A 21,742-nucleotide genomic window follows, 5' to 3' on the forward strand; every position below is an offset into this window, starting at 1 on the left:
TCCATTCTAAATGGCCTACCCCTAATTCTTAAACTGTGGCCTCTGGTCCTGGACTCACCCATCAGCGGGAACATGCTTCCTGCCTGCAGCGTGTCCAATCCCTTAATAATCTTATATGTTTCAATAAGATCCCCTCTCAGCCTTCTAAATTCCAGAGTATACAAGCCCAGTTGCTGCAATCTTTCGACATATGACAGTCCCGCCATCCCGGGAATTAACCTTGTGAACCTACGCTGCACTCCCTCAATAGCAAGAATGTCCTTCCTCAAATTTGGAGACCAAAACTACACACAGTACTCCAGGTGTAGTCTCACCAGGGCCCTGTACAGCTGCAGAAGGACCTCCTTGCTCTTATACTCAGTTCCCCTTGTTATGAAGGCCAGCATGCCATTAGCTTTTTTCACTGCCTGCTGTACTTGCATGCTTGTTTTCAGTGACTGATGTACAAAAACACCAAGATCTCATTGTGCTTCCCCTTTTCCTAACTTGACTCCATTTAGATAATAATCTGCCTTCCTGTTCTTACCACCAAAGTGGATAACCTCACACTTATCCACATTAAACTGCATCTGCCATGCATCTACCCACTCACCCAGCCTGTCCAAGTCACCCTGCATTCTCATAACATCCTCCTCACATTTCACACTACCACCCAGCTTTGTGTCATCGGCAAATTTGCTAATGTTACTTTTAATTCCCTCATCTAAATCATTAATATATATTGTAAACAGCTGCGGTCCCAGCACTGAACCCTGCGGTACCCCACTGGTCACTGCCTGCCATTCCGAAAGGGACCCGTTAATCGCTACTCTTTGTTTTCTGTCAGCCAGCCAATTTTCAATCCATGTCAGTACTCTGCCCCCAATACCATGTGCCCTAATTTTGCCCACTAATCTCCTATGTGGGACTTTATCAAAGGCTTTCTGAAAGTCCATGTACACTACATTCACTGGCTCTCCTTTGTCCATTTTCATAGTTACATCCTCAAAAAATTCCAGAAGATTAGTCAAGCACGAGTTCCCCTTTGTAAATCCATGCTGACTCGGACCAATCCTGTTACTACTATCCAGATGTGTTGTAATTTCATCTTTTATAATTGACTCCAGCATCTTTCCCACCACCGACATCAAGCTAACTGGTCTATAATTCCCTGTTTTCTCTCTTCCTCCCTTCTTGAAGAGAGGGACAACATTAGCCACCCTCCAATCCACAGGAACTGATCCTGAATCTATAGAGCATTGGAAAATGATTACCAATGCCTCCACGATTTCTAAAGCCACCTCCTTAAGTACCCTGGGATGCAGACCATCAGGTCCCGGGGACTTACCAGCCTTCAGACCCAACAGCTTATCCAACACCATTTCCTGCCTAAGATAAATTTCCTTCAATTCATCCATTACCCTTGGTCCTTTGGCCACCATTACATCTGGGAGATTGTTTGTGGCTTCCCTAGTGAAGACAGATCCAAAGTACCTGTTCAACTCATCTGCTATTTCCTTGTTCCCCATAATAAATTCACCCGCTTCTGTCTTCAAGGGCCCAGTTTTGGTCTTAACTATTTTTTTTTTCCCTTTTCACATACCTAAAGAAGCTTTTACTATCCTCTTTATATGCTTGGCTAGTTTACCTTCATACCTCATTTTTTCTCTGCGTATTGCCTTTTTAGTTACCTTCTGTTGCTCTTTAAAAGTTTCCCAATCGTCTTAGCTATGTTATACTTCTCTTTTATTTTTATACTGTCCTTTACTTCCCTTGTCAGCCACGGCCTCCCCTTACTCCCCTTAGGATCTTTCTTCCTTTTTGGAAGCTGCTGTCTCCCATAAATAAAGACTGAGAATGAAATAAAAGTGCTTTTTCCTCATTTGTCCTGATGCCAGTTGTGCATAGTCTCAGAATAGTATGACATGTTTTTTCCTGTATAGCAAAAAATTTCCATTTCTGTTTTCTTTCCACCTGAATTCGATTGCTACGTTGTTGTACAGATTACCATAAATCTTTTTGTCAGGATCAAAGTATTTCAGAATCAAGTTTGATCTCACTGGTATATGTTGTGAAATTTCTCTTGCGGCAGCAGTACAGTGCAATCTGTCATAATTTAAAAACTACAAATTACAATAAGAACATGTACATAATTAGGTTGTGCAAAAAGAGAGCAAAGAAGGAAAAAATAGTAAGGTTGTGTTCATGGGTTCATTGTCCATTCAGAAATCTGATGTTGGAGGGCAAGAAGCTGTTCCTAAAACATTGTGTTCAATCTCCTTTATGGTAGCAATGAAAAGAGGACATGATCTGGGTGATGGGGTACTTAATGATGGATATTGCCTTTTTGGGGCAACACCTTTTGAAGGTGTCTTGTAAGCAGGGAGGCTAGTGCCCATGATGGAATTGGCTGAGTTTAAACTTTCTTCAACTTTTCCCGATTCTGTGCAGTGTTCTTCCATACCAGGCAGTGATTCAACCAGTCAGGATGCTGGCCACCATACGTTTATAGAAATTTGCGAGTGTCTTTCATGACGTACCAAGTCTCCTCAGACTCCTAATTTGTCTGTGCCTACTTTGTAGTTACATCAATATGTTGGATCCAGGATAGATCTTCAAAGGTGTTGACATCCAGGAACTTGAAACTGCTCACCCTTTCCACTGCTGATTCCTTGACTTCCCCTTCCTGAAGTCCACAATCAGTTCCTTGGTATTACTGACGTTGAGTGCAAAGTGTTTGCGACACCATTCAACCAGCTGAAATAGCAAGTTACTGAATACCTAAAGATACCAGGCTGTCACAGACATGCCACAATTGCTGGTTGTTGTCACTGCTTTAATGTACTCTGCTCCAACAAGAGTTGCTACCAGTTTGTCATGGGAACTTGTCCTGAAAGCGAGAGCTGGCTGTGAGGAGTGTTACTGCAAATTAATGAGTTTTTGATGTAAGTCTTGAGCAGTATAAGTATCTGTTTTGTGTAATAGCCTGTTAGTATTCAAAACAACAGACTGTCAGGTCCGAAAGTTATTCATTTTGGTTTCCAGTTGAATTAAGTAAACTGTCATGATCATTATTTCACACTACTGAGTCTGGGAATAAATCTGGCAGTTGCTTTGCTTTGTTCATGGTTGCTGCTCAAAGGGGAAAGGAAGGATTTGGGAGAGATATAGACGATGTTGGGTGAGGAATGGTGAAAAAGAAGGGGTCATTCTCAATTGAGAGCTATCTTACGTAGCAATTTCACTTGTACTTTTGTGTCTTCTGTATTGTAATATATAGCAACATCATGATTAAGCTGAAAATAAACGCAACTGCAGATGCTGGAAGTGTGAAATAAAACTGAAAATGCTGGAAATACTCAGCCTGTCAGCACCTGTGAAACGTAAACTAGTCAGCATTTCTTGTAGGCGGCCATTTATCAGAACTGGAAAAGTGAGGAGAAACAAGTTTGCTATATTATGCTTGAGCGAGATTTCATTAGTCTCATCATGCTCAACCTTTGGATTTCTGACCTCGTCTGTAGGCTTAGCGACATCTTTCTCCATAACTACTCCACTGTATGTTCTGGCACTCTGGTTCCCATCCCCTTGCAATTCTAGTTTATACATCCTTCCACCGCCCCCCCAAGGATATATTAGTCCCCCTCCAGGTGCAAACCATTCCTTCTGTGCAGTTCCCCCCCCCCTTCCCTGAAAGAGGCCCAATGATCCATAAATTTTCCCTGTTGCTCCAACTCCTTAGCCATGTGTTAAAAGGTATGATCTTTCTATTTCTGGCCTCACTAGCACGTGGGATGGGTAGCAATCCTGAGATCACAAACCTGGATGTCCTTTCCTTTATCTTAGCACCTAACTCCTCAAACTCACTTTGCAGAAACTCATCATCCATCGTACCAATGTGGATCGTGACCTCCGATTGCTTACCCTCCCACTTAAAAATGCTATGAACTCTATCCTGACCCTGACCCTGGTACCAAGGAGGCAACAAACCATCTAGGAATCTCGTTCTTGTCCAGAGATCCTCCTTTCTGTCTCCCTAACCAACATATCCACTATCACTTCTGCTTCCCCACCTTTCTGAGTCACAGACCTGATTGCTATGGCTTCACCCTGCGCTCCCCCCCCCCCCCCCCATACAGCCATACTTATCATTGAAGGGAACAGCCACAGGGGTACTCTGCACTACCTATCTGTTTCCTTTCCTTCTGACAGTCACCTAGGTACCTACCTCCTGCAACTTGAGTGAATAACTTCTTGTAGCTCCTATCTGTCACCTTCTTATTCTCCTATATGAGCCGAAGGTCATCAAGCTGCAGTTCCGATTCCTTGACATGGTCTCTAAGGAGCAGCAGCTCAGTGCAGTGTGTGCAAATGTAGTTATTAAGAATTCTGGAGATCTCCCAAAGTTCCTACATCTCACACAAGGTGCCTCTAACTCTACACCCATTCTCAGCACACTGGCTGTGTACAACAGGGAAAAAAGGCTTACTGAAAATTTACTTAGAGCTTGTGTCTGTGCTGTTCAAGCCTGTTCTTGCCTAAGCCTGTCGAACCACTCTAATTCTGCCCCTCTCCCAAAATTGCTTCTCTGCTAACTCCTTTCTATTTATTGACTCAAACAGTGACTTCCGAGGAGATTTGCAGTTCTCAATTGTCTCCTGCCCTGTAGAATTAGGTCCATCGAGTCTGGTTCGCCATTTCATCGTGGCTGATCCATTTTCCCTCTCAATCCCATTCTCCTACTTTCTCCCTGTAACCTTTCATGCCCTGACTAGTCAGGAAGCTATCAACTTCTGCCCTAAATACACTCAATGACCTGGCTTCCAGAGCCACCTGTACCTACAAATTACATAGATTCACCACCCTCTGGTTTTAAAAAATTCCTCCACATCCACTCTAGACCTTTATATGTTTCAATGAATTTCCTCTGCATTCTTCTAAATTTCAGTACGTACAGGCCCAGACCCATCAAACGCTCCTCATATGATAACCCTTTCATTCCCAGAATCATTCTCATTAACCTTCTCTCCAATGTCAGCACCTCCTTAGATAAGGGGCCTCTATGCTTCCTCAACGCTACCTTTGTCTCCACCTGTCTTCATATTGTCCGCATACTTGCCCATAAAACCATCCATTCCATCATCCAAGTCATTGACACACAACATAAAAAGCAGTCCCAATACTGACGCCTGAGGAACACCACTAGTCACCAGCAGCCAACCATAAAAGGCTCCCTCGGAGTCTTTGCCTCCTGCCAATCAGCTATTCCTCTATCCATGCAAATATTTTCTTGTAATACCATAGACTCTTATCTTGTTGAGCAGCTTTATGTGTGGCATCTTGACAAAGGGCTTCTGAAAATACAAGTACACAACATAACACCAATTTTTCTTTGTCCATCCTGCTTGCTATTTCCTCAAAGAATTTCAACAGATTAGTCAGGCAAGAGTTTCCCTTGGAGAAACAATGCTGACTTTGACCTATTTTGTCATGTGCCTCCAAGTATCCCAAAACCTCATCCTTACTACTGGACTCCAACATCTTCCCAACCATTAAGGTCAGACTAACTGACTAATTTTCTTTCTCCCTCCCTCCCATCTTAAAGAGTGGAGTGCCATTTGTAATTTCACAGTCTTCCAGAACCTAGTGGTTTTTTGAAAGATCATTACTAATGCTTCCGCAGTTTCTTTAGCTACCTCTTTCAGAACCCTAGGGTCTAGTCCATCTGATCCAGGTGACCTGTCTACCTTCAGACCTTGCAGCTTCCCAAGCACCTACTGTTTAGTAATAGCAACAATGCTTGCTTCTGCCTCCTGATACTTGAACATCTGGCATAATGAAGATGGGTGTTAAACACTTCTTCAGTTAGTCTGGAATTTCATTGACTCCCCGTTACTACCTATCTAGCATCATTTTCCAGCAGTCCAATATCTGCTTTCGACTCTTTTATTCTTTATATATCTGGGGGAAAAAAACCTCTGGTATCTTCTTTGACATTATTGCCTAGTTTATCTTCATATTTCATCATCATTTCCTTCCTTTTGGCTTTAGTTGCTTTCTGTCACTCTCACTTGCTACTTCAGACCGTGACTCATGACCAATGAGACCTGTGGCTTTTAAATGGCTCCCACCCTACAAGATGTCACTCTCTCACTTGTTACTTCAAGCAACGAGTCAAATTACTACTTCATAATAGTCCTTACTCTAGGAATGGATTTTGTAATCAGTAGCACTTGCAAAGCTGCATCTGTTCATCCAAAGGGAGGAAAACATTGCATTGGGTTTTGTTTGAACTTCTGTTTTGAGTATTTAAGTATTTTAATACATAATTTTTCTCTTGTCAGGATGATCCTGTCTCCTGGCAAAGACTTACTGATCTTTATACTTAATTCTCGGCTTCATCATGAGGTGCCCACCATCACAAGTACCAACCTCCAGTCGGTTAATTCTATGTGTTATCGAGAAATGCTGAGTACTTTAGCTGCAGAAACTGCTGTGGGATCAAATAGCCTTGCTGTCCTACTGAAGGCTCAGAACTAGTTGTGCTTATTGTAACTGTTCAGGTACGGTGTGGGAAAGCTGCTGATGTACACCATAACCATAAAACCATTACCACCCGTTCAGCCTTCTTGTCTCAATCATAAGAAAATTGATGGAATATCATGCTTAATTACCAGTGCCTAATTATTCTAATTGGTTATGCTATCAGAGGAAAACTGAAATCAATGGGGTTCAAAGGAAGAAGTTCCAATAATTAGATTTGTAAGTTGTGCAAAGAAAGTTTATTCTGGTTTTTGATGACTAGTCATCCCAGGAACAGACATCACTGAGGAAATCATAAGCATGAGAAATTCTGCCGATGCTGGAAATCCAAAGCAACACACACATCAAAATAATGGAGGAACTCAGCAGGTCAGGCAGCATCTATGGAAATGAATAAATAGTCGATGTTTCGGGCCAAGACCTTTCTTCAGAACTGGAAAGGAAGGGGGAAGATGCCAGAATAAAACAGTGGGGGCAGGGGAAGGGGGATAGCTAGAAGGTGATAGGTGAAGCCGGGTGGGTAGGAAAAGTAAAGGGCTGGAGAGGATAGAATCTGATAGAGGAGAATGGACTATAGGAGAAAGGGAAGGTGAATGGTCACTGGGGGAGGTGATAGACAGGTGAGAAAAGGTAAGAGGTTAGAGTGGGGAATTCGTTTTTTATTCGTTCCTTAGGACAAGTGTCGTGGACTCAGCTATCTTCAGCTGCCTTCTATTTTTCCTTCCATCATAAGGGCCGATGTGACAATGTTTGCTGATTATTACAGTTTTTATTTCATTTGTAACTCTTCACTAAATGAAGTGGCAGTACCTTCATGTAGCAATATTACGTTCACGCCACAGAAGTGCAAGGCAGTAACCATCTCCATTAAGAGAGAGTCTAACCACCTATCTTTAGAACTCAGTATCTGTGTCCACGAGCATTAATATCCTGGGGATTGCCAATGAGCAGAAACTCAACGAGACTAACCACGTATAGGACTTGAGAGGGTAGACTGTAGATGCTGAAAGACGGAGCAGCAGTCTGCTGGAGGAATTCAGCAGTCGGGCAGCATCTGCTTGAGCCACAAAGTACTTGCACATAATTGTTGATGCTATCTGCAAAAACAGGTTAGAAACTGTTCACTCTTTGGGGAGAGACTTCACGATCTACAAAGCATTGTAGAACCTGATGAAATAATCTCCAATTAACTGGATGAGTGCAGTGCTAACAAGTCTCAAGCAGCTTAGTCCCATCCAGGTCAAAGCAGCCTGCTGGATTAGGACCATATTATCTGTCGTAAACATTCATTCTCTCCACCATGTACTCCTTATAACACTACTCCAACAACCTCTCTCAGCCCACAATCTCTTCCAACCAAAGACGAAGGCATCGTGTGTTAAGGGGAGTTAGGGGGTCAGATTAGGGTTTCCGAAACAGGGATGTGGGGATTTAGAGGTCAGGCCAGTGCCTTACTCTTCATTCGACATTCAAAGACCAGTGATGCAGATAAGGTTGGATGTCTGACCTTGGACCGGGCCCCTCACCCTTCCCTCCAGCTCAGCGAGGTCTCGGCAGGTTCCGGAGTTGGAAGTTCCGTGCTGGCAGGAAGAGTGAGTTTCAGTGACCCCCAGGTTCATAAATTAATGAAACCAGAGTTTGAGGCCTAGTGTTTGGGTTCCTGCCATCATTGATTCTAGACCTTCTCCCTGTAACAACCAATTTAGAACCTATTGATTTCTGCCTTAAATACGCCCAATAACTTGGCTTTAATGACCCCACCCTTCTAACCTCTTTCACCCTCACAACCCTCCCAAATCTGTTCTCCTATTGCAGCCCATCCACCATCTGCGGATTTCTGATCCCACTGTACAAAAGCACCCTATTTCAACATTTAGGAGAAGTTGGACGAGCGGGGTGTGGAGGGCTGTGGCATGGATGCGTGTCGATGGGACTAGGCATCTGGTCGTGGACTGGGTGGGCCGAAGGGCCTGTTCTTGTGCTGTAGTGCTCTGTGACTCTGTGGTGGTGAATTCTACAAATTCACCTCTCCAGCTGAAAGAATTCCTCCTCATTTTCAGTTTTAAACAGATGTTTGAGGCTGTACGCTTGAATCCTAGACTTTCCTTATCAGAATGGGAGATCATGGAGTGAGTTGGAGACAGTTCCTCATGAACCTTGTGTGCCAGTTTTAAAAAGTGAGCTGGGCTTGTTGAGACTTGCCTGTGGAGCGGGAGATTGCTTGGGTCCCCCATAACCAGGATCAATTAGCATGGGCCAATAAAAAGGAGTGGGGTTTGAGTGGAGCGGCATTGTGTGAGTGGACAGTGATAGCAGTCGGGTTTTGACTCAATAGACGGGCAAGAACAGGCATAGATGAAACTTAAGCTTGAAGTTAAAGGTATGACAAGTGTAGGCAGGATGGTAGGTCAGGCAGTGGAGTGCTTCTCCTGTGAGATGTGGGATTTCAGCGTACCTAACAGTCTGCCTGATGACTGTATCTGCAGGAAGTGCACTCAACTTCAGCTCCTGACTGACAGGTTTAAGGAACTGGAGCTGGATGCACTGAGGACCATCCAGGAGGCTGAAAACTTCGTAGATAAGCCTTTTACTGAGGCGATCACAGCCAGGATGCAGGCTTCAGAGAGTAAATGGGTGATCACCAGGAGAAGTAAGGGGAGTAGGCAGTCAGTGCAGGGTTCCCCTGTGGCCATTCCCCTCAGCAACAAATACCCTGATGGATGCTACTGGGTAGGGTGGGGAGGGGTGGGAAATGACCTATCAGGGCACAGCAGCCAGTCCAGTGACACCGTGGCCAGCTGTGAGGCTTAGCAGGGGAGGCTAATCAGTCAAAGTGGCAGTGATAGGGGATTCGATAGTTAGGAGGATGGATAAAAGATACTGTGGCTGTGAAAGAGAAGCCAGGATGATGTGTTGTCTTCCAGGTGCTAGAGTCCAGGATGTCTCAGATTGGCTGCAGAAGAGTCTTAAGAAGGAGGAGGATGAGCAGCCAGAGGTTATGGTTCACATTGCCACTGGTGGCATGTTGAAAGGGTCCTGTGCAGTGAGTATAGGGAGTTAGGGGAAGAGGCTGAAGAGCAGGACCTCCAAGGTCTGGATTACTCCCAGTATTACATGCTTGTAAGGGTTGGAATAGGATCATAGTACAGATGAATGAGAGGCTGAGGAAGAGGTACAAGTGGTTTCAAATTTCTGGATCATTGGCATCTCTTCGGGGGATGATATGACTTGTAGAGAAAGGACTGGTTATACTTGAACCTGACGGGGCCAATATCCTTGGGGATAGGTTTAAACTAAATTGGCTGCAGGATGGGAACTGAAGTGGTAAAGACTGAGGGTGGGGTAGTTTTTTAACAAGTTGATCAAGAGGTGCGTCACCTCTGATCTGGGCTGACATTTATGTGCTGGGCGGCACCTAATTAATTAGCTTATTTATTTCGGCTTTTTTCTTTAAGATGTGCTGGGTGCGTTCCAGATTCCGCTGCACCACTGCATGCTTTGCGGATTGGTATCGGTCCGCGGCCCGGAGGTTAGGGACCACTGTTGTAAAGTGACATTAGAATTGAGTCAGGTGCATTTCAGTGGATTGAGGATAGTTTCATAGATGGAAAATGTTTTTTGGGAGAATTGCACACTTTTAAGAACATCTGTAAGATTTTCTCTTTTTTTTGTTGAAATCACAAATTGTGTTCAGTGGGGAATGAAACTGTCACCCTGTGGCGGAACAGTAGGTATTGGAGCAGGAGCTGGAGATTTACTGAATGTTCTGAGTTTACTTACCAAAGACTATAATACTGTCCTGCATTCAGCTTGGTACCTAATCCATAGTATTGAAAATAAATTATTTCATCTGGGTACTTCAGCTGTTTATTGATGACCAACGCTAAGGGCTCTCATCTCCTGGGTATTCACTATACTGATTATCTTGGGGAGGTGTTGAGAGATCCTGTGCTACATCAGGTCACCTTCTACAGTTTGAATTGAATTGACTTTATATTACTTATATCCTTCATATACATGAGTAAAAATCTTTACGTTACGCGTCTCCGTCTAAATGTGCAATTTATAGTAATTTCTAATAAAGACAGTCAATATAATATAGAAATACAATTGTATCAGCATGAATTAATCAGTCTGGCCTGGTGGAAGAACCTGTTGGTCCTGGTTTTTATGCTGCGGTACTGTTTCCTGGATGGTAGTTTGTGGCTGGGTGACTTGGGTCTCCAGTGATCCATCGGGCCCTTTTTACATATCTGTCTTTGTAAATATCCTGAATAGTGGGAAGTTCACATCTGCAGATGCACTGGGCTGTCCACATCACTCTCTGCAGAGCCCTGCGATTGAGGGAAGTACAGCTCCCATACCAGGCAATGATGCAGCCAGTCAGGATGCTCTCAAGTGTGTCCCTGTAGAAAGTTCTTAGGATTTGGGGACCCATACAAAACTTCAACTGAGGTGAAAGAGGTGCTGTTGTGCTTTTTTCACCACACAGCCGATATCTACGGACCACATGAGATTCTCGGTAACGTGTATGCTGAGGAACCTAAACCTGTACACCCTGTCAACCCCAGATCCGTTGATGTCAATAGGGGTTAGCCTGTCTCCATTCCTCCTGTAGTCCACAACCAGCTCCTTTGTTTTTGTGACATTTGAATGTGTTATGCACCACCAGCAATGGATATGAAACTGAGTCAGGTTTTTATAAATAAACAACAAAATTTATTAACCTCTACTCAAGACATCGAAAAATAAATGAACAACTAACTTAAATGGAAGTTAACAGTTAGGCGGCTATATCGAACAGTCAAACTTATAAACTGTTCTTAATGAGTTCTCATCCAAGTGCAGACTTAAAGTGATAAATTCAAAAGTCCAAGTGATTTATACAGTCATTAAAGAGAGACTTCCCCGAAACAAAGATTCCTTCGAAGTAATGACGAATCTGCCGATCACAGCCGAGAGATGCATTGTCCGAAGAAATCACGAAGAAATAAAGTGTCCTAAAGGAACTGACCTTTTGGCTGGAGGGTGGTCACTGCAAAAACCTTTCCCACCTTGCAGGGGTGTAACTCAAATGTGCATGCCACAATTCCCGAACGAAAATTCAAAAAGGTTGATCATTCCCAAGATGTCGAACGACATTAACTTTACCCAGTCCTTTGGGTTTGGATAACGCTGGTAATGTCTTCACTCTCCAATACTGGACTATAAGGGGAAAATAAATGTGCAACAAACAAAGCCAATGGTGTCTCCAAAGCATCCGACCAGCAACAACAACGTTGCACCAAAAATAAAAATGAGAACTGCGTCACAGTGGCGGGCTTTTCTTTTATACCATGCCATCACGTGACATCACATCACTCTGCTATCATAAGACAATTACATCATGCCCATCACGAGATAATGACATAATGCTCACAAGATAATTACATCAAGCTCACAAGATAATTACGTCATGCCCACGGGTATGTAACAAGTGACAGGTTGTTTTCTTGACACCAGTCTCTCAGGATGATTTCACTTAACGTTGAGGGTCAGAGGGGCAGAGGTGAAGGAGCCCACTCTAACCACCTGCCGGCGATCTGACAAGAAGTCCATGATCCAGCTACACAAGGCAGAGTGAAGGCCGAGGTCCCTGAGCTTCTTGTCAAGCCTAGAAGGAATTATGATGTTGAATGCTGAACTGTAATGAAGAACAGCATTATGCCCCATGTACCAGAATTTGATGTAACGAGGGTTGACCAGAGTACGCTATCACAAAGTGAAGTTAACAGAGTTTTGACATCGATTTACCGGCAGTAAGTTTATGTTCAGTGAAAGGAAGTTTAACCACAAGCTGCGATTCTTGTGAGAATTTCCCTTTCATGACAGGCTGATTTTAGGGCCCCTGGCTTGATCCATGAGTTGGGAGCACTGGTTGAGAAAGTGAAATTATTAACTTTTTTAGCAATCTGACATTTAATCACTCTTAAAATTGATATTGATATCTTTGGATTGTCTTGTGGCATGGTTGCAGAGCCTTGAAATGGCATATTTCTGTTACACCTTTAATTTTGTATATGTTACTTCATGATGCTGTGCAGAACTCATCATGAAAGACTTCTACGTAGATTATGGTATAGAACTAACTTGCCCCTCCGGTAGGAAGACGGCGTGTTCGGATGCAGGGACTGCTCTGGGGCTGGCTCCTCCCATTGGTGCTGCCCTGCAGTGTTCACTTAGTGGAAGAATAAGCTGGACCAGGGCAACTTGGGGACTTGGGCTATATATTTTTTTCATTTTTTGTGACTGTTTTCTGAAATCATAAGCATGGATGCTATTTGTTCTATGTGTAGTGTGCTGCTGTGCTGTTGATAAATTGTTTTACACCATGAACCCAGAGGTTGAATGATAATTAAACTTGAAACTTTTTAAAGTAGTGTAACACTAAATTTGTTTCTCTTTTCTAGGGCTTATTTCCTGCCCTGTGTGCCGACAACAATGTTACATAAAGGATATTATTGAAAACTACTTCCTAAGGGACACTGGTGAAGTGGACACTAGCTCAAACAAGAAGGTTAGCCAGGTAGTATTTATTTTGTTGGTTTGCTTTTTCCTTGGTTTTTACGCACACAACTTCAGTCATTCTGTGAATCTAGCTTCCGCTTAGGATGATAGTTGCTATGGGTGGTGCAGACTGAAACTGAACCAATCATGGACCTTTAATCAGGCACTGACCATGGGTCTGTGGTGCAGAAGGGAAAGAGGGAAGAAGGGAGCGGTAGTGGTAGGAGACTCAATAGTGAGGGGAACAGACAGGAGATTCTGTGGACTTGAACGGGATACTGGATGGTATGTTGCCTCCCAGGTGCCAGGGTCAGGGGTGTCTCAGATCGTGTAATTTTGAAGAAGGAGGGGGAGCAACCAGATGTCTTGGTACATATTGGTACCAATGACATAGGAAGGAAAAGCAATGAGGTCCTGAAAAGAGAATTTAAGAGGTAGGTAGAAAGCTGAGAAGCAGGACCTCTGGATTGCTGCTGTGCCATGCACCAGTGAGGGTAGAAACAGGATGATTTGGCAGATAAATATATGGCTGAGAAGCTGGATCAGGGCTTCAGGTTCTTGGATCTTTGGGATCTCTTCAAACCTGTTCAAGAGTGATGGGTTGCACCTGAACCCAAGGAGGACTAATATCCTTGTGGGCAGGTTTGTTAGAGCTGTTGGGAGGGTTTAAACTAATTTGGCAGGGGGTGGGAAACTGGAGTGAAGGGACTCAGGATAGGACAGATGGTAAAAAAGTAAAGATAGCATGCAGTCAGACTGTCAGGAAGAGCAGGCAGGTGATGGGACTTACTTGCATCAGGCTGAGTATCAAATCACAGAATCAAAAAGGATGGCAAATACGGTACTCAAGGTGCTGTGTCTAAATGCGTGTAGTATAAGAAATAAGGTGGGTGATCTTGTTGCAGTATTACAGATTGCCAGGTATGATGTTGTGGCCATCACTGAATCGTGGCTGAAGGATGGTTGTAGTTGGGAGCTGAATACATGTTATATTGGAGGGATAGGAAGGCATCAGAGGAGGTGGTGTGGCTCTACTGGTAAAGAATGTCATCAAGTCAGTAGAAAGACGTGACATAGGATCGGAAGATATTGAATCTTTGTGGGTTGAGTTAAGGAACTGCAAGGGTAAAAGGACATTGATGGCAGTTATATACAAGCCTCCCAACAGTGGCTGGGAGGTGGTCCACAGGTTACAACAGGAAATAGAAAAGGCAAGTCAAAAGGGCAATGTTATGGGAGGTTTTAACATGCAGGCGATTGGGGAAAATCAGGTTGGTAACAGATCTCACGAGAGTGACTTTGTTGAATGCCTTAGAAACAGCTTTTTAGAGCAGTTTGTCATTGAGCCTACTAGGGGATCAGCTATACTGGATTGGGTGTTATGTAATGAACTGGAGGCGATTAGGGAGCTTAAGGTAACAGAACCCTTAGGAACCAGTGATCACAATATGATTGAGTTCAACTTGAAATTTGATAGGGAGAAGGTAAAGTCTGATTCGCAGTCTTCCAGTGGTGTAAGGGAAATTACAGTGGTATGAGAGAGGAGTTAGTCAAAGTAATTTGGAAGGAGCTGCTGGCAGGTGTGTGTGGGAAAAATGAGGAAAGTGCAGGACACTTTTATTCCAAAAATAGAGAAATACTCAATGGTAAAATAGTGCAACCATGGCTGACAAGGGAAGTCAGAGCCATTGTAAAAGTAAAGGCATACAACAAAGCAAAAATTAGTGGGAAGCTTTTAAAAGCCTTACAGAGAGCAACTTAAAAAAATCATGAGAGAGGAAAAGATGAAATATGAAAGCAAGCTAGCAAATAATATCAAAATGGATAGTAAAAGGTTTTTCAAATATGTTAAAAATAAAGGAAAAATGAGAGTGGATGTAGGACCGCGAGAAAATGAGTCAAGAGAAATAATAAAGGGGGACAAGGAGATGGCTGATGAATTAAATAAGTGTTTTGCATCAGTCTTCACTGTGGAGCACACTAGCAGCATGCTTGATGTTGTAGTGTGTGAAGGAAGAGAAGTGGGTGCAGTTACTATTATAGGAAAGAAGGTGCTCAAAAAGCTGAAAGACCTAAAGGTACATAAGTCACTGGCACCAGATGAACTGCATCCTAGGGTTCTGAAAGAGGTAGCGTAGGAGATTGTGGTGGCATTAGAAATGATCTTTCAGAAATTATTGGTGCTAGAGGCCTGGAAAACTGCAAATGTCATTCCACTCTTTTAAAAAGGTGGAAGGCAGCATAAAGAGAAATTATAGACCAGTTAGCCTGACCTCCGTGGTTGGGAAGATGTTAGGGTCAATTGTTAAGGATGAGGTAATGGAGTACTTGGTGACACAGGACAAGATAGGACAAAGTCAGCATGGTTTCCTTCAGGGAAAATCCTGCCTGATGAACCTGTTGGGATTCTTTGAGGAGACTACAAGTAGGATAGATAAAGGGGTTGTAGTGGATGTTGTATATTTGGACTTTCAGAAGGCCTTTGACAAGGTGCCACACATGAGGCTGCTTACCAACTTAAGAGTTCATGGTATTTCAGGGAAGTTACTAACGTGGTTAGAGCTTTGGCTGATTGGTAGGAGGCAGTGGGAATAAAAGGATCCTCTTCTGGTCGGTTGTCAGTGACTAGTGGTGTTCTGCAGGGGTCGGTGTTGGAACAACTACTTTTTATGCTGTATATAAATGATTTAGATGATGGAATAGATGGCTTTGTTGCCAAGTTTGCAAATGATGCAAAGACTGGTGGACAGGCAGGTAGTGTTGAGGAAACAGGTAGGATGCAGAAGGATTCGGACAGATTAGGAGAATGGGCAGGAAAGTGGCAAATGAAATACAATGTTAGAAAATGCATGGTCATGCACTTTGGTAGTAGAAATAAATGTGCTGACTATTTTCTAAACGGGGAGAAAATCCAGGGATCAGAGATGCAGAGGGACTTGGGAGTCCTTGTGCAGAACACCCTCAAGGTCAATTTGCAGGTTGAGTTGGCGGTGAGAAAGGCAAATGCCATGTTCGCATTCATTTGAAGAGGTCTAGAATGCAAGAGCAAGTATGTGAAGTTGAGGCTTTGTAAGGCACTGGTGAGGCCTCACCTTCAGTATTGTGAACAGTTTTGGGCCCCTCATCTTGGAAAAGATGTGCTGGCATTGGAGAGGGTCCAGAGGAGGTTCGCAAGGATGATTCCAGGAATGAAAGGGTTATCATACGAGGAACGTTTGATGGTTCTGGGTCTGTACTCACTGGAATTCAGAAGGATGAGGGGGGATCTCATTGAAAGTTTTTGGATGTTGAAAGGCCTAGACAGAGTAGATGTGGAAAAGATGTTTCCCATGGTGGGAGAGTCTAGGACAAGAGGGCACATCCTCAGGATAGAGAAGCGCCTTTTCAAAACAGATGCGGAGAAATTTCTTTCGCCAAAGGGTGGTGAATTTGTGGAATTTGTTGCCACGTGCAACTGTGGAGGCCAGGTGGTTAGGTGTATTTAAGGCAGAGATTGATAAGTTCTTGATTGGACACGGCAACAAAGGTTACAGGGAGAAGGCCAGGAACTGGGGTTGAGGAGGAGAAAAAAAAAAGGATATCCGTGATTGAATAGCGGAGCAAACTCAATGTGCCAGATAGCCTAATTCTGCTCTTATGTTTTATGGTCTTGTGAGTCACAGACACAGTGATTACAAGCTCTTTTAATCCTGTGTCTTTATCTTACAACCCACCCCAGATAACTCATGTCTGAAATTGGTCTTTATTTAAAACAAAGCTTTATTCCACATCTGACCGACCATTGCACTTGTCCTGACAGTGACAGGTGATCAGATGGAGAGTGTCCTCATTAACTTAAATCCTATTTATTATTTTTGTTTTGTATTTGCATATTTTGTTGCCTTTTACACATCGTCTACCTGCCCTGTTGGGTGCAACCTCTCATTGATTCCATTATGGTACTTGGATTTATTGAGTATGTCTGCAAGGAAATGAATCTCAGGGGCTGCATATGGTGACATGTGCACTTTGGTAATGAATATAGTCTACTTTTTTGCACATATTGGCATTTGAGAGTGTAAATCATACATGAAAAGTAATATATGAAAAATCATAACGGGTGAGAGAACTGAGCCCATTACATCAGTACAGATTCTACATTATCTATTACTGCTGCTAGAGTAAGTCATCCAAAATATTACTGTCATTACATGTTGAAGATTTGCTGCTCTTTATATTTTTTTCCTAGGCATTCTCAAAGCGTGAATGATTTAAAAGCATTGTGGCATAAAAATTTTTCCAGTTATTTATAAACTCGCTTTTCTTTAGAAAGCTCAGTGCTATTAGCCAATCAGATGCATATTTGATTCTTTAATAATAGATATGTTAAGTGTTTCTACTGAAGGTCTAGTTATTCTTTTCGTTACTCAGAAAGAAACATTTTTATCCGGAGCTTTGCTTATGGTTGCTTTTATAGTTTTATGTGTGTCTAAACATTGTTATGTCAAAAATTACATTATTCATTATTGTTTTAAAGATATCAATTTTTCTGTCGCTATTTATTCAAATTCTTTTTTTAAACTAGTGCTAAGTCATCATCCTAAACCCACTGAAGTAGTGTATGGCTTTATGCTTTATTTGAATTTCATTAGCTGATATCCCGGAAAATGGTCTTGAGAATTTTGAGTACTTCTGAGCTAATATGCTACACATTAGCATATGCTAAATATGTTCCAGTGTCACTTTTGTACCGTTTGAAATTGCTTCTGCTTGGTATAGGGTATCAATGATGTGCTGTAAATACAAAATTAGCTTTAACACTCATTTCCTGATGATCTAGATCCAGTGATTACGACTTAATTTCTTTATCCATGTTTAATTTGTGTATGCAGATGACATGAGATTAAAGCCTTGAGGAATCTGCATATTGTACTTGAATCTAATTTGATTAATTCTGCCAGTATTTTTACTTTCCCTATTTCTATATAATGCTCATCTCTTACATCAATTAATAGGAAAGTTCATGGTTTGCAAACAAACCACATTAGGTCCGTTCTTGTTCCTGCTTGCAAACTTCTTTCCATTCTCCCTTGTAACTGTTGTTCTAAATTATCAATTGATTTTCACAAGACTCCCAGTTCTTTCATTGGGGTATTGTAAGCCACGTGTTTTTATTTTCAAAGTATATCATATGGATATCTATTTTAAATTGTAAAAATGATATGCCAAAGTTTCTGAAATAATTAATTACCAACATTTAAAAAAATCTTGGCCTAATAGTGAGAGTCAAGATGGCTTTGCATAGGGCAAGTTGGAGCAATTTGATTGAGTTTTTTGATAAGATAAAAGGGTGATGGATGAAGGTAGAACTGTGGATGTTGCCTACGTGGATTTTAGTAAGGCATCTGACGAGGTCCCTCATGGGAGGCTTGCTCAGAAGATTGAGATGCAGTGGATACATGGTGAATTGGCCATTTGAATTCAGAACTGGATTCAACATGCAGGAGGGAGATTGAAAATCTGGCTGAGTGATGCCACAACAACAACCTCTGGTCCAGAACAGTTGGAACTCTGTCATTATTAGTGTTCCGCAGGGGTCTGCTCTGGGACCTCTGCTGTTTGTGATGCATATAAATAACCTGGATGAAAGTGCAGTTGGGTGGGTTAGTAAGTTTGCAGATGTTACAAGGTTTGGTGGTGTTGTGGATAGCAAAAAGACTGGCAAAGAACACAGTGGGATATAGATCAATTGCAGATGTAGGCAGAGAAATGGCAGATGGAGTTTAACCTGGCCAAGTGTGAAGTGTTGCACCTTGGTAAGTCAAATGTAAATAGATAGTACACTTTTAGGGGTAAGACCCTTAACACTGTTGATGAGCAGAGGGATCTCGGGGTCCAAATTCATAGCTCACTGAAAGTGGCTACACGTGTTGATAGGGTAACTAAGAAGGCATATGGCATGTTTGCCTTTATTTGTCAAAGCACAGAGTTCAAAAGTCTAAAAGTAACGTTACAGCTTTTCAACTGGAGTTAGGCCACATATGTTGTATTGCATACAGTTCTGGTCACCCCGTTATAGGAAGGAGGTTGACGCTTTGGAGAGGTGCAGAAGAGGTTTACTGGGATGCTGCCTGGATTAGAAGGCATGTGCTGTAATGAGAGTCTGAACAAACTTGGGTTTTCTCTGGGATGATGGAGACTGAAGGGAGATCTGATAGAGGTTTATAAGATTATAAGGGGCATAGATAGAGTAGGCAGACTTTTTCCAAGGGTTGAAATGGTTAATACCACAGGGCATTCATTTAAGGTGAGAGGAGGTAATTTTAACGGAGATGTGAGGGACAAGTTTTTTTTACACGGAGTAGTGAGTGCCTTGTATGTGTTGCTTGAGATGTTGGTAGAGGCAGAAACATTAGAGACTTTTAAAAGACATTTGGATAGGCATATGAATATGAAGAAAATGTAAGCATATGGCAGGAGAGATTAGTTACCCATTTTATTACTAATTTAACTGGTTTAGCACAACATTGTGGGCCGAAGGCTTGTTCCTGTGCTGTACTGTTATATAATTTTAGCATGTCAATTTGTGCCTACTGAAGTTTATGGCACTGGTCTCATAACCACTTAATTTCAAGTTTCCATTTCTTTATCTCCTTTCGTTTTTAAGAACTTAGAAGTAAGACCTCTTGCTTCATGTTTCATGCTTTCCAGTACAGCACCCTCATGTTTGTGCTTGTTATTTATAGTCAGGTATCTTCTCTCCTTCTGTTTGTGGACAGTCATAATTTGCCCATTCAGAACTCCAAAAACATCCATGCCTCCTTGGCTTCTGGAATTGCCTAAGATCTTAGTGAAATCCTGTTCTTCCCTGTGCCCATTTATTATATGGGTGAAATAAACTGATGACTTCAGAGGGACAGTATGAAGAACAAATAAAGTGGGGAAGACAACTGAAAAATATAAAAAGTGACGGAGACTGCAGTGCTAATTCCTTCCCCATACTAGAGGATGACATTGATTCATGAAGGCAGCTTGCACTGTCTTCATGATGACAATTAAGATAAACTGGCCTCACCAGTGATACCCACATCACATAAGTGAATATATGATTCCACCTTGCCTTGTGGAAAAGCAGATTCAAGGCAGGTTTGGTTTTTTAGACATCAATTACTGATGTCAGCAGTCATCATTACTGCTGGCCACGAGTGATAAAAGATCTCGTGGACTTAATTTGAAGGTTGGCTGTGGAGTTCTTCTGGTATCCATCTATATCTATGCCTTAGCCAACTAAGCTGGGGCAATGAATCTTGTAATTGGGCAGGATCTGAGGATGTGGAAATAAAAGTTCACATTTGTATTGAAATCTCTGATGACAAGCCTTTGACCTGAAGCATTAACACTATCTCTCAACACTGCTGAGTATTTTCAATCTTAAACTTTTTAATGTCAAAATTTCAGCATCCCGACAATTTTGTTGTGTCAACTCTCCATTGAAGTCAATGAAATTTGCCATACACAAGTCGACTTTGGCATTACAACACTTCAAAATCAAAGCACTTAGAGCTATTTTGAAGTAGAAAGGATCTAAATGATTTCAAGTTTTTTTAAGGTAAGTTGCAAGACCGCTGGCTAGTACTGTGAGGATGGCAGACTTTAAAGAAAGAAATGATGGAATTAATTCTTCAATGCAATTGTTCTCAACAAACTATTTGCCTCCCACTATTTTCTAAAAGTTTAAAATGCACGCTGCTTGCACTTTAGTCATGTTGGTCCAGGGGAGATTGGATTCCAGAAACTGCGCATTAGTTCAGGGTGTTGCCTTATTACGTGGGATATGGTTTTGTTGTTGCACTGTGGTTATTGGATGATCTTTATCTTGAGTAAGTTTCTTTGCCTGATCTTGCTTGAAATTCCATTGTAAACCTGACCTTCATAAGATGAAATCTTTTCACCTATCCAGTTTTACTGTGAAACAAACTCTCCTGTTCATGGTTCCTTGGTTGGCTGTGTGTTGATAGGGACACTAGCTAACCTTTTCTTGAATTGATGCACCATAAGAGAGGGAGCTAGATTTATTCAAATCCTGAAAAACTACGTATAGTTTCCTAAAGATTATTTTATAACACATAGTATATTTCTTTGTGAAATGGGAGACCATTTGGTAAATGTTGGCTTTGTGGCAGTCCATCAGATTTTCTCCATTATTTTCCAGTAATCTATTTCTTTCTAAAAGTTGAAACTGTGAAAAAGCCCTGGAGCTGCAGCTCGATGACTCGGGTCACATGGGAGAATGTGGAGGTGATAGGTAGGAGCTACAGGGAGATGGTCACGCCTTAGTTGCTGGAGGTAGTTGCCTGGGTGACTGTCAGGAGAGAGAATGGGAGTAGGCAGCCTGTGCAGAGTACCCCTGTGGTCACACCCCTCAATAATAAGTAAACTACTTTGGAGGCTATAGGTGGGATGCATGCCCTACCAGGGAGAAGCCGCAGCGAGCAAGTCTCTGTCAGTCAATCTGGCTCTGCGGTTGAGAAGTGAAGGGGGGGAGAAAGGGCAACCACCTTGCTAAAGTCCATTTAGACAACATCCAGTCTTTCCTTTATCAACTTTCCTGATAACCTCCTCTCAAATCTAAAAGTTTAATTATACATGACCTGCTACACACAAAGCTATCCCTAATCAGGCCCTGTCTATCCAA

The 21,742-nt window shown here is 42.3% G+C and overlaps 1 protein-coding gene across 6 annotated transcripts in view; it reads left to right on the top strand.

Annotated features, from left to right (window-relative positions):
- The window catches only part of LOC140204954 (transcription intermediary factor 1-beta-like), a 118,779-nt gene that overhangs the window by 51,273 nt on the left and 45,764 nt on the right, over nucleotides 1-21,742 (top strand). For 4 of the 6 annotated variants that reach the window (XM_072271961.1, XM_072271966.1, XM_072271965.1 and 1 more), the window contains exon 2: nucleotides 12,972-13,087. In XM_072271961.1, coding sequence (XP_072128062.1) covers nucleotides 12,972-13,087 — 116 coding nt within the window. Of the gene's footprint in view, nucleotides 1-12,971; nucleotides 13,088-20,539; nucleotides 20,657-21,742 lie in introns of those variants that run through there. The other 2 variants (XM_072271963.1, XM_072271967.1) reach the window with 2 other exon arrangements.

Source organism: Mobula birostris, chromosome 11 (assembly GCF_030028105.1).
Source record: "Mobula birostris isolate sMobBir1 chromosome 11, sMobBir1.hap1, whole genome shotgun sequence".
Lineage (NCBI taxonomy): Eukaryota > Metazoa > Chordata > Chondrichthyes > Myliobatiformes > Myliobatidae > Mobula > Mobula birostris.